Source organism: Bos taurus, chromosome 11 (genome assembly GCF_002263795.3).
Source record: "Bos taurus isolate L1 Dominette 01449 registration number 42190680 breed Hereford chromosome 11, ARS-UCD2.0, whole genome shotgun sequence".
NCBI lineage: Eukaryota > Metazoa > Chordata > Mammalia > Artiodactyla > Bovidae > Bos > Bos taurus.
Window position 1 is genome coordinate 25,996,827 of NC_037338.1, and position 12,587 is coordinate 26,009,413.

General features: G+C 40.9%; 1 protein-coding gene across 1 annotated transcript in view; it reads left to right on the forward strand.

The window, feature by feature from the left end:
• The first annotated feature begins 3,503 nt into the window (after positions 1-3,503).
• The window catches only part of DYNC2LI1 (dynein cytoplasmic 2 light intermediate chain 1), a 38,106-nt gene continuing 29,022 nt past the window's right edge, over positions 3,504-12,587 (forward strand). The window contains exons 1-2 of the mRNA NM_001038051.2: positions 3,504-3,611; positions 5,382-5,499. Of these exons, the coding sequence (NP_001033140.1) occupies positions 3,604-3,611; positions 5,382-5,499 (126 nt within the window). The 5' untranslated portion in view covers positions 3,504-3,603. The remainder of the gene's footprint in view (positions 3,612-5,381; positions 5,500-12,587) is intronic.

Genomic DNA, 12,587 nt, shown 5'->3' on the forward strand with positions numbered 1-12,587 from the left:
TGATACAGGAAAATACATGTTGAAATCAGAATGTTAATTATACAGTAAAACGTCAGCTCTATGAGCAAAAAAGATTGGAATGAAAAACATCAAAATGTCGTTGTTACTTCTGGCATTTGCTTATTATACCCTCTTTGTTTTTTCTGTATAGTATTTTTTCTACAAAAAGTTTATGTAACTTTGAAAAAAAGGAAAATATATTAAAACTCTGTAACTTTCTGGGCTATTGTTAATAGCCTCCATACACGACTTCCAGACTCTGAAGCATCCTTCACACAGCTACAAAAAATTATCTCACTGAACTAAGGTCTAGTCATGTTGTTGTTATTGTTCAGTACTAAGTCACATCCAACTCTTTGTGACCCCATGGACTACAGCCTCACTGTCTATCACTATCTCCCGAAGTTTGCTCAAGTTCAAGTCCATTGAGTCGGTGTTGCTTTCCAACCATCTCATCCTCTACTGAGGGCCTCTTCTCCTTTTGCCTTCAATCTTTCCCAGCACAAGGGTCTTTCCAGCTTTCAAACTGTGGTGCTGGAGAAGACTCTTGAGAGTCCCTTAGATAGCAAGGAAATCAAACCGGTCTTAAAATAAAGCAACCCTGAATACTCATTGGAAAGTCTGATGCTGAAGCTCCACTACTTTGGCCACCTGATACAAACAGCCAACTGGTTGGAAAAGTCTAGTCATGGCACACCCCTATTTGAAATCTTATTTGGTTTCTCATAACCAACACAGTAAAATCCAGATTGCAAGATCTTTCATGGTAACCCAATCTACCTGCCTAGCTTACTCTCCCACCTTAGCCCCACCAGACACCTCTACCCCAAACTATTCACAGGTCACTGAATATACTCTGCTCACACCTTTACCTTTCATATAATTGCTCATTTCATTCAGCAAGCAGCATAAAATTATCTCCTCCTCCATCACCACCACTGAAATCTGTGAGTCTTCTTGGGCTGATCCAGAAGAGCAGTTCTAATCTTTGTATACTCTTGAACAATTTTCATCTACCCTAGAAAGTCACTTTATTTGTCCCCTAATGGCACAAAGTGAAGAACAACTATAGAGCCTCTTGATGAAAGTGAAAGAGGAGAGTGAAAAAGTTGGCTTAAAGCTCAACATTCAGAAAACTAAGATCATGGCATTCGGTCCCATCACTTCATGGCAAATGGATGGGGAAACAGTAGCTGACTTTATTTTTGGGGGTTCCAAAATCACTGCAGATGGTGATTACAGCCATGAAATTAAAAGACGCTTACTCCTTGGAAGGAAAGTTATGATCAACCTAGACTGCATATTAAAAAGCAGAGCCATTACTTCGTCAACAAAGGTCTGTCTAGTCAAGGCTATGGTTTTTCCAGTAGTCATGTATGGATGTGAGAGTTGGACTATAAAGAAAGCTGAGCACAGAAGAATTGATGCTTTTGAACTGTGGTGTTGGAGAAGACTCTTGAGAGTCCCTTGGACTGCAAGGAGATCAAACCAGTCCATCCTAAAGGAAATCAGTCCTGGGTGTTCATGGAAGGACTGATGTTGAAGCTGAAACTCCAATACTTTGGCCACCTGATGCAGAGAGCTAACTCATTTGAAAAGGCCCTGATGTTGGGAAGGATTGAAGGCAGGAGGAGAAAGGGATAACAGAGGATGAGATGGTTAGATGGCATCACTGACTCAATGGACATGAGTTTGGGTAAACTCCAGGAGTTGGTGATGGACAGGGAGGCCTGGCATGCTGGGTTCATGGGGTTGCAGAGTCGGACGTGACTGAGCGACTGAACTGAACTGAACTGATGAAGTCTCAGGGGGCAAAAAGATAGAAAACAGAATTCATCTTCTTAATTAAATCAAGGTGAATCAAGTGACTCACTCCTGAATCAATGCTGGTGATTAGGGCCCAGCCAGATAACCTTCACCTGGTTACCATACTCACTCCCTCAACCACCTGTCCCAGTTATGCAAACCATTAAAACTAACTTGCTAATACTGTGCCTCGTCCACAGAAAACATTTGGAAAAATGTTAGCTGCCGTTATTGTTATCCATAGCAATAGGGCTTCCCAACTAACATGCAAAAGGCATATAAAGTTCCAGAACCCCAGCCATCATGATTTATCACAATTTGTCCCACATCAGTTTGTGAGTTTATAGATGGGCTAGTTCCAGCATATATAATAGATACTGACTCCATGATGCATCAGCCTCCCTTGCTATCATCCTTTCTCTGTTGAACTCCCCTCCATTACTTCCCTTCCTATGTGTAACTGTAGTCTTCTGTGTCTCCAAAATGCACCTAAATATTGGGAGAAGTTTGTCCCCAAAGATTTTATCAGAAGTTAATGCCTTTTATTTCCATCTGTTTTATTTCCTTGTGTTTCTTCAAAGCTGCCGATCAGCCACTTACCTTACCATAACAGATATTAAGCACTTAAAACAGTGTTTCAGACACACTGTAAGTTATGTTTTACATATATTTATCTCATTTAAAAGTCATAATTTTTTTTCCTGCTTTACCAGATTGGAAGCAAAGTCTCAGAGAAATTGAGTAATTTATCCCTAGTGGCAACTTAGTGTGGCTGAGTCAGGACTTCAAACTATCTTACTCCAAAATTCATATTCTTGAACATCACGCAATAGAGACTAAGCAAATGACAGAACTGTAGAGGGAAATTTCTCCTTCCAACAGTCAGCATTCGAGACAGATTTAGGCCTCGTCACTTGTTCTTATGTAAATCGTACCTCTCTGCAATAGTTTATATCTTTGGCTTCCTTTAATTAGTTTGTGTGTCATATAGCAATGTTAATAACTCAGAGTTTGTTATTGACTTGGATATAAGTAAATGAAGTATTACAGAGATGCATTTGCTTTATTAACTTACTCATAAACAATGTGCTGGGCTTCCCTGGTGCTCAGATGGTAAAGAATCCACCTGCCATGTAGGAGGCCTGGGTTTGATCCCTGAGTCAGGAAGATCCCGTGGAGAAGGGAATAGCTACCCATTCCAGTTTTCTTGCCTGGAGAATTCCATGGACAGAGGAGGCTGGCAGGCTAGAGTCCGTGGGGTCGCAAAGAGTCCAACACGACTAAGCGACTAATATTTTCTCTCACTTTCAAACGATGTACTATTCTACAAAATCTGAAACAACCAAACAAACAGAAGGCTGGAAAACACTAAAATCTTTGTCTCTAGTAAATCACTAGAAAACAGCTCAGGAGATTGTTTCTTCCTCCACTCCCAAATCACTGTTATTGGGGAGAGAAAAGTAATTAAAGACAGAGACCCCGGCATATAAATAGTCGGTACTCAGGAGAATAGTTTTTAAATAAAAGAACATTTTCGGCCCAGAGTTTTTTAAGTCCCAGATTTACTGCCACGAGTCTCCTCTCCCATCCAAAACGGCTGAAGCTGAAACGAGACAAGAACGCTGAAAACTACCTTTCCCATGATGCCTCTACCCTGCACGCAACCCATGATTGTGACGTAGCTACCATGGCAACGCAATACCCTGCTTCAATCCGGCCTCTCTCCGGGTTCGCCGTGCGGCTGATTGTAGGCTGGGCCTCACGCGACGACCAGGACACTGGGGCGGCCAAGCCACGATGCCCAGGTATCCCTGCAACCCTGCTTGGGCCTGGTTTATGCAACCCTCGAGAGCCTCCCTTCTTTCTCAACTCAGCCTGGATGGGGTGGAGGCGGGGAGCGGCGGTGGAGGGAGAGGCCGCTGCCAGTATATGTGGGGAGAGGAGTTACAGCGAGTCCCATTGTAGGGTTGTCCTGTTTGCAGTTCCTGTCTGGTTGGTCAAGGTACTATCCTTGAGAGTATGGATTCTGCCAAAAGCAAGTAGAAAAGTTCCAGAGGTGGAAAAGTTAAGAGATGTTGAAAGATGATTCAACTTGAATCATTGTTTCTTCAAAAAGAGTTTTTGGGGGGCCCGGGAATATTCTAGGAACAGGATTTCAGGCGGTGAGCCAGACCACAAACCCACTTCCTCAGGGACCTCCTGTCCGGGTGCAGGGGTTTACGACAAAGATAAAAGAGGGGAAACTAGTGAAGACACTGAAAAATGTAAGGTCACATTTTAAGGGGAGGGGGTGGGATTTTAATCACCTATCAGACACATTGTAACTCTTCTCTGATGTTTATTTTAGTTACTTGTTCTCAAGATCATGCCTAAAACTTCCCTGAACGACTTGTAAGGACATCAGAAGGAGAGTAGGGTACTGGAGTCCATCACAGAGTGAGATTTCTGGGCTTTTTTTTTTCCCCCCATCTCTGTTGAGTTTATGAACCTTAAGCTTCCCATCACAGTAAATGGTTACAATCCTCTTTCTCTTTACTGTTGGGAACTTCCAAAAGAGATAATCACATTATGAAGAAATGGGTGTAATTGAAGAGCAAACAGGCCCAGACTGAGTTCTTAGGGGCTCACCTGTGAAGTAAATGTGTGAATTTTAGTGCAGACCCCCCCTTTTCCTTTCCAGATTCTTGAAAAATAATAATTATAAACACTCACTAATTTTAGGTGATTATAATATAGGCCAGGCCCTAACCTAAATGAATTATCACATTTTACAATCATGGCAATCCTATGAAGTTGGTGGTGTTTTTTAGTCAGTAGTTAGACGAGAAGAAACAAAAGTGAGCCTGGGGACTAGCACAGAAATGTGAGTATATTAGGTGCTCAATAAATATTTCTTGAATGAAGGATCCAGAGAGGTTAGGTAATTTACTCAAGTTGGCATACTCTATGCAGAAAGTAGTAGATTCAGGTGGATAAAACATGAAATCTTACTCATATTTTTTAGTTCAGTACTCCATAATTTATTTAGGCTTTACTTAAAAAAAAAAAAATCTTATCTGTGTAGAGAGGTGAATGAAAGGATGATTTTCAAAAGGAATTTTAGGTGATTTTCTCCCTTCTTTATATTTTAAAAAAGGAATCTGGAGCCAAAAAATGTATAATTTTAAAAAACTAAAACTATTTCAGGTAGCAGAGGTTATGTGGTAAACTGGTTTTACATGTTTCCGCCTTTTCCTAGATGGTGGTGGTTTTCCCGTTGTATGTTTCCAAAAGGCATTGAACCTTCATGCATGTCTGAGAAGCTAACACATATAGCTTTCAGCCCTGGCCGGGAGTCCCCAAATAAGACAACTTCAGATCTTGGCAATAAAGGCTCTGTTTATCATTTCTTCTTCCATCTAGTACACAGAAAATGACTAATCCTGCAAAGTTTTACCAGCTCATTGTCCTCCCCTACAAATGATATTGATTTGTTTTATAAATCTGATTAAAATGAAATTTCTCTGGGCTGGAAAGAAACTTTTGTAAGGATTCTTTTTGTTTTTCTGAATTTTGGTTATCTTTCTCTCACATAGTGAAACTCTCTGGGAAATTGCAAAAGCTGAAGTGGAAAAACGGGGAAGTAGTGAAAATGAAGGTGATGGAGCTGAAATTGGAGAAAAGTCTGTTTTCTTCATTGGCAGTAAAAATGGGGTAATGCATTTTTTCGTACTTTTTTCACCGCAAGCATTGTGATGATTTAATAGCCAATGGTAACATTTATTTTATTACTTTGGTAAAAATTTAGGTATTTCAACTCTTTAACCAGATGACCAAGCTCCAGCCTGCTGGTTACTTTAAATCTGGTTGGGCCCTGCTCTTGGAAGGATGGGAACTAACACACCCAACCTGCCTTTTCTTGTCAAGTGGTGTATCCTGACCTGGGCCACAGGAGCCCAGAGGAAGGGGTACTTGTTTCTGACTAGACAGCCCAGAGGAGTCATCTTTTCCCAGTTTGCACAAAAGCACCGTAAATACTATTCTAATGGTCATATTTATAGATAACTTGTATAGCTAAAACAAGCATAAATAAAAAACATGAACCATATAGAGTATAATACATTTACTTTCACTTATCTTAAACTAGTGTCACAGAAATGGAAAGAACCCTGGAAATAGTCTGGTCTTCTGCAATAGGGATTCTTATCCTGGGATCCATGGAATTACTTTTTGGGGTCCATGAGCTCCCTAGAAATGTATGCAGAATTGTGTGTGTGCACTGGTGTTTTTTTATGGGAAATTAGGTTTCCCCAGGGTTCTAGTACCTTATCAAAAGGTTGAGAGCCATTCCAGACAGTGGTTGTATAGTCTAGGTTTGAATATTTCCAACGATGGGGATGCTGTCTTTCACAAGGCAGCCTGTCTTAGGGAACCTCTCACTGATCTTTCACTTTGGAGGAAGCAAGCTGCCATGTCGTGTGTAGGTGCAGTCCACATGGCAAAGAACTGAAGCCTGTGGCCAAGAGCCAGCAAGGAACTGATTGCCTCTTGCCAGCAACCATGTTAAGGAGCTTGGAAAATGATTCTCCAGTTCAGTTGAGCCAAGAGATAACTTTTGTCCCAAATGACGTCTTGACTACAACTTTATGAAAATTCTTAAGCCAGAGCCATCCAACTAAGGTACTCTCAGATTCCAGACTCTGAGAAACTGGGTGAAATAATGGCTGTTGTTTTAAAACTTGATAAGTTTGGAAGTAATTTACTATGTAGCAATAGATAACTAACACACATAAAAGCTACAGGAAATTCCCTGGCAGTCCAGTGGTTGCGACTTTCTGCTTTCCCTGCCAACAGGATGAGTTAATCCCTAGTCTGGAAATTGGCATCCTGCAGTCCGCATGGCTATGGCCAAAAAAACAAAAAAGGTACATATAAAGACTAAGCAAATAAAAAACAAAGAAGTTTTAAACTTTGGGGAAAAGTTATTTGAGAAAGGAAAAAATCATACTTCTGCACTTGGCATGGCAGAAAAATAAAATACACTTAACATTTTTTTTTTAAGATTATCCAAAAGATTATACAACGGTGTGTAAAGCAAAATAACAAGCCTCTGTACACAGTTTAGAATCTCTCCTCAAAGCCATCATTTTCATATCTTTTACTGTTTCTTCTATAATTGTACTTCTTTACTTCTGAATAATGTGCTTATGGGCTATTTCCATAAACACAATGTTAGACATTACCTGTTGAGTCTCTGATAGCAGACTATTTACTTCCACATCTCTCACACTTGCACTTCTAGTAATGTTGTAGTTATCATTTTGAGCTAAATCAGTATTTAGGGTTAACTTAAGTATCCCTTTCACAAGTAGCTGTATGGCTACTGTCCCTCCCTAACCTTGGGGATTCCCTTTGCATCTTTGTGTTGGAGCTCCAGTTCCTGGATCCTGTGTCTTCTTTTTTCTTGGTTTACTCAAGTATGTCTTTGTGGAGTACGTTCTTTTGTAGTTTTCTGGGAAAGTATACATGGGAAGTAAAATTTTTGAGACCTTGCACATCTGAAATATCTTTGTTTCACCCTCACTCTGGATTGAAAGTTTATCTAGGTATAGAATTCTGGGTTGGAATGAGTCACTTAACCTCTAACCCTAGTTTCTGTGTGAGTCTGTTATTATCTCTTTTAGGAGTGACTGAAAATTCAAACTGAGTTAGACACTATCTTGAACAGTTGGTATCCCCTACACATTGTACTTGATCCGTACTCCTCTTGTGATGTGTGCCGTTAGATACCATATGGTCAGGCTGCAATCTCCAGTATACCGTCACAAGTTTCATGTGTTCATTTATTTTCATCCAAATGCATTTGTTTATGCTGTCACCCGCTGCATATTTGTCAGTTACCATACAAATACACAAAGTGTGCTGCGGTTTTCCTCCTCTTTTTGTTCTTCACAGTGATATATTGCACTCACTCGTGCCACAGGCTTTGGTAATATATATGAGGTCATTTTGGTTTTTTGTGATGATATTGCACTTATTATTACTTGCACAGTTTTGCATCTGTGGCTGTAATGTATTATTCTAAGGCCTTGTCTCAGCTGTTTTGTTCTGTGAATTACACGGACCCTCTTCCATAATTCTCTTAATTTTTTTTTCTTAATGATATCTCCGTTTATCTGGACCTTTCTCTCTTGTTTTCTCTAATCTCATTTGATTGTCAAGTTTTTAGGCATGATCTTCTGATCCTCCTGACATATGTTTCACCTCTTATCAAGGTATAGTCATTCTGTGTAAACTATTATATACAGAATGGATCAACAAGATCCTACCGTATCACACAGGAACTATATTCAGTGTCCCATGATAAACGATAATGGAAAAGGAAAAAAATAAACGTCGCAGAAAAATTTTTTTCAAAGGGTTAATCATGCTAGTATTCTTAGACTGTGGCTCAGAAAACTTTATCACTGACTAGTCTTTCACTTCCCAGAGCTTATTTTCTCACCCTAAACCTCAATCTCTAGGTGGCAGGAAAGAGGAAAGGAAGCTATCTAGACCTCCATGTTTTTGCTTTTCCAGTTCTCCATTGTCTAAGATCTGGTTATCATCAGATCCTTTCCATGGTTCTGTAAGGGATAGAAAATAGTAGGCACACATCTTCTACACACATTTTATCAATTATGTTCCCCTTTTCTGCTGATCCTGAAGATGACATCTGATCCATAGCATTCCAGGAAAGTGTTGGCAGTTGAGATAAAATCTGTTTGTCATTTCTTCCTCTAGTAATGTCAGTTATCTCCACACGGATGAGCAGAAGTCAGCCAAAATCCATGGGTTGATGTGTGCACAGGTTTAGCAAACCCTTAAGATCAACAGAGAGATAATTTCACATAGAATACCACATTATATCTTTTGAGAAATTTAAGTATTGTGTACCATAAGGGGCGGAGAAGGCAATGGCACCCCACTCCAGTACTCTTGCCTGGAGAATCCCATGGACGGAGGAGCCTGGTAGGCTGAAGTCCATGGGGTCGCTAAGAGTCGGACATGACTGAGCGACTTCACTCTGTCTTTTCACTTTCATGCATTGGAGAAGGAAATGGCAACCCACTCCAGTGTTCTTGCCTGGAGAATCCCAGGGACGGGGGAGCCTGGTGGGCTGCCGTCTATGGGGTCACATAGGGTCGGACACGACTGAAGCAACTTAGCAGCAGCAGCAGCAGTACCATAAGGGGAAGTTAGTTAAGAAGAATGTTGACTATAACATTAATGTTCTCACTGAGACTTGATTGGAAAATACCCAGGTGAAAGAATTTTACATATAAAATAAGTTATTATTGTTTTTATCACCTAATATTAGGATAATTACATTTTGAAAATAATATTTAGACATTTTATGCAAACTCATGGTCATGGAACCATTGAGTTTGAAGTTAATGAGCTAAATTTATACTTAGCTAATACCATATTTCAACATTCAGAAAACTAAGATAATGGCATCTGATCCATGGCAAATAGATGGGGAAAAAGTGGAAGCAGTGACAGATTTTATTTTCTTGGGCTCCAAAATCACTACAGATGGTGACAGCAGCCATTGAAATTAAAAGACACTTGCTCCTTGGAAGGAAAGCTATGATAAACTTAACATATTAAAAAGCAAAGATGTCACTTTGCCTACAAAGGTCTGTATAGTCAAAGCTATGGTTTTTCCGATAGTTGTGTATAGATGTGAGAGTTGGACCATAAAGAATGCTGAGCACCAAAGAATTGATGCTTTCAAACTGTGGTACTGGAGAAGATCTTGAGAGTCCTATGTATGGCAAGGAGATCCAACCAGTCAATCTTAAAGGAAATCAACCCTGAATATTCATTGGAAGGACTGATGCTGAAGCTCCAATACTTTGCCCGTGTGATGTGAAGAGCCAGCTCAGGGAAAAGACCCTGATGCTGGGAAAGATTGAGGCCAGGAGGAAAAGAGGGCAACAGAGGATGAGATGGTTCGATGGCATCACAACTCGATGGACATGAGTTTGAGCAAACTCCAAGAGATAGTGAAGGACAGGGAAGCCTGGTACACTGCAGTCCATGGGGTCACAAGGTTGGACATGACTTAGCAACTGAACAACAATACCATATTTAGTGTGAATTGATCTAGGAAAAATTATAGTAGTAAATATAATTTAAAACATTTTAACTATATTTTTATTTCATAATTTGACAATATTAAGGTCTTTTACCTCAACTAAGTATAAAAGCCAGGATCCATTTAAATAAGTCAGCATCTAAGTCAATAAGGCATTATCTTAAATAATATTCATTTTTTAAATTCAGTTACTTCACTTTTAGGAATTTCATTTAAGGAATAATTGAATTGTGGTAGCTCAGATGGTAAAGAATCTGCCTGCAGTGCAGGAGATCAGGTTCAATCTCTGGGTCGGGAAGATCCCCTGGAGAAGGGAATAGCAGCCCACTCCAGTATTCTTGCCTGGAAAATTCCTTGGAGAGGAGCCTGGTGGGCTACAGTCTGTGGGGTCGCAAAGAGTCATACATGACTGAGTGAACACACTCAATGATGTTTGTCACAGGGTTTCAAAGGGTTATTTATTGTTCTGGAAAATAAAGGGGAAAAGGACAGCATATCCATCAGAACACTTTAGTAGCAAGAGACCATGTCCCACTCGCTGTAAGTTTCTGTTGTGTAGCCAGGGATGCAAAAAGGGTTTGGAAGTAGCCATACAGAGCAGGAACAGATGTATCATATCTTCATGCAGCTCTGCTTGGATTATAAAATTCTGGCCAGAGACACAGAACTGCTGGTGACACTGTCTAAAAAAGGTCATGACTTGCAGATCCAAGATGCTGATATTCATCCTATTTGGGGTTTATATTACAGACCTTCCTTGACTTATGGTGGGATTACATCCCCATAAATATTGTCAGTCAAAAAGTGCATTTAACACATCTGACCTAACCGACATTATAGCTTAGCCTACGTGCTGGTGTGCTAAGCCACTTCAGTCATGTCCAACTTTCGCAACCCCGTGGACTGTAGCCCACGAGGCTACTCTGTCCATGGGATTCTCCAGTCAAGAATACTGGAGTGAGTTGCCATGCCCTTCTCCAGGGAATCTTCCTGATAGCTTAGCCTGCTGCTGCTACTGCTGCTAAGTCGCTTCAGTCGTGTCTGACTCTGTGCAACCCCATAGACGGCAGCCCACGAGGCTCCCCCATCCCTGGGACTCTCCAGGCAAGAACACTGGAGTGGGTTGCCATTTCTTTCTCCAATGCATGAAAGTGAAAAGTGAAAGTGAAGTCACTGAGTCTTGTCCGACTCTTAGCGACCTCATGGACTGCAGCCCACCAGGCTCCTCCATCCATGGGATTTTCCAGGCAAGAGTGCTGGAGTGGGGTGCCATTGCCTTCCTTAAATGTGCTCAGAATATTTATGGCAGCTTACAGTTGAGCCAAGTTACCTAGCACACAGCCTATTTTATAATAAAGTGTTGAATATCTTGTGCAGTTAGTTTATTGAATAACATACTGAAAGTGAAAAACAACGGTTGTAAGTGTACTGCTTGTTCCCCTCATGATCGAGGGGCTGACTGGGAGCTGCAGCTCACTGCTGCTGCCCACCATCACAGGAAGAGTTTATTAGTACGTATCGCTAGCCCGGGAAAAGGACAGTTTCTACTGAGTGTATATCAATTTTGCACTTTCATAAAGTCAAAACATCATAAATGGAACTATCCTAAGTTGGGGACTATCTTATTTTATGATATATATAATCTTACATATATATAATAGAGATAGTTGTTGTATATATGATACTATTTTATTTTTGTGCTTCATGTGTCTACCTAAGGGCATGTTAAAGGCATGATAACAGAAGTTAGTCAGGAACTAACTTCTGTGTCAATGAGGCTACATCTTTACCAGGTGGCGTCAGTGCCCAGGTAGCCAGAGCAGCCTTCTGTGTCTGCCCTGTGTCCCAGAAGGATACATGGACTTTGGAGACCTCTCAGTAAAGCTGAAAAAAGTAAAGTTCCGAAAAAAGTGCTTAGAGAATGTGTTGTTTGTGCATGTGATTTTGGAAGTGGTACAGTTTCCAGTAGTGAAATGATTCAAGATAGAACCCCGAAAGTGACATGTGGCAGAAGTGGAGTGAAGGAAAGAGTCTCTTGAGGCAAAGGGCACCTGGAGGTCGGGGTCATAGGTGGGTTGCCCATGCCCATGTAGGGGGTGAGGTGAACAAGACTAATGACAGTAGCTGAGAGGGGAAGGTAGCCTGAGGAAGAGATAACCAAGAGGGTGGGCTGATACAAGCCTCTTAAGATTCCTGCAAGAGGAGAGAAGTAGAGTAGTTGCCTCTAGGTGGCACTGGAGAGCAGGGAGGGCCCTGAAGTGTGTGGGGGTGATGAAGAATAAATAGCCTTCTTTAATAGGACCACAGAGGAAGTTCAAGAGATAGTCATATCTTAGTGCAGGCCAGCAAATAGAATGTTCTGAAGAAGAAGTTGAGGATTCAGGGCAGCTGGATTTTGGAAGGGAGGAGATTATTATGCCCGATGAAGGGATATGTAGAGGATTATGGAATTAGAGTTGCAAGGATGACAAGTCAGAGGGAGGCTGGACTTCTGCTGTGATGGACGTAACGGAAGGGAGTGTGGGTTCATTCTGATAGTCACTCAGTGAACTTGCACTGTGTCAGTGCTTCTTGGACTTGGAAACCCAGGAGTCTGTGGATGCCTTCTCAATCGGCAACAGTTTACTAGTGAATTTTTAAAATTTGGATTGTTATTTTA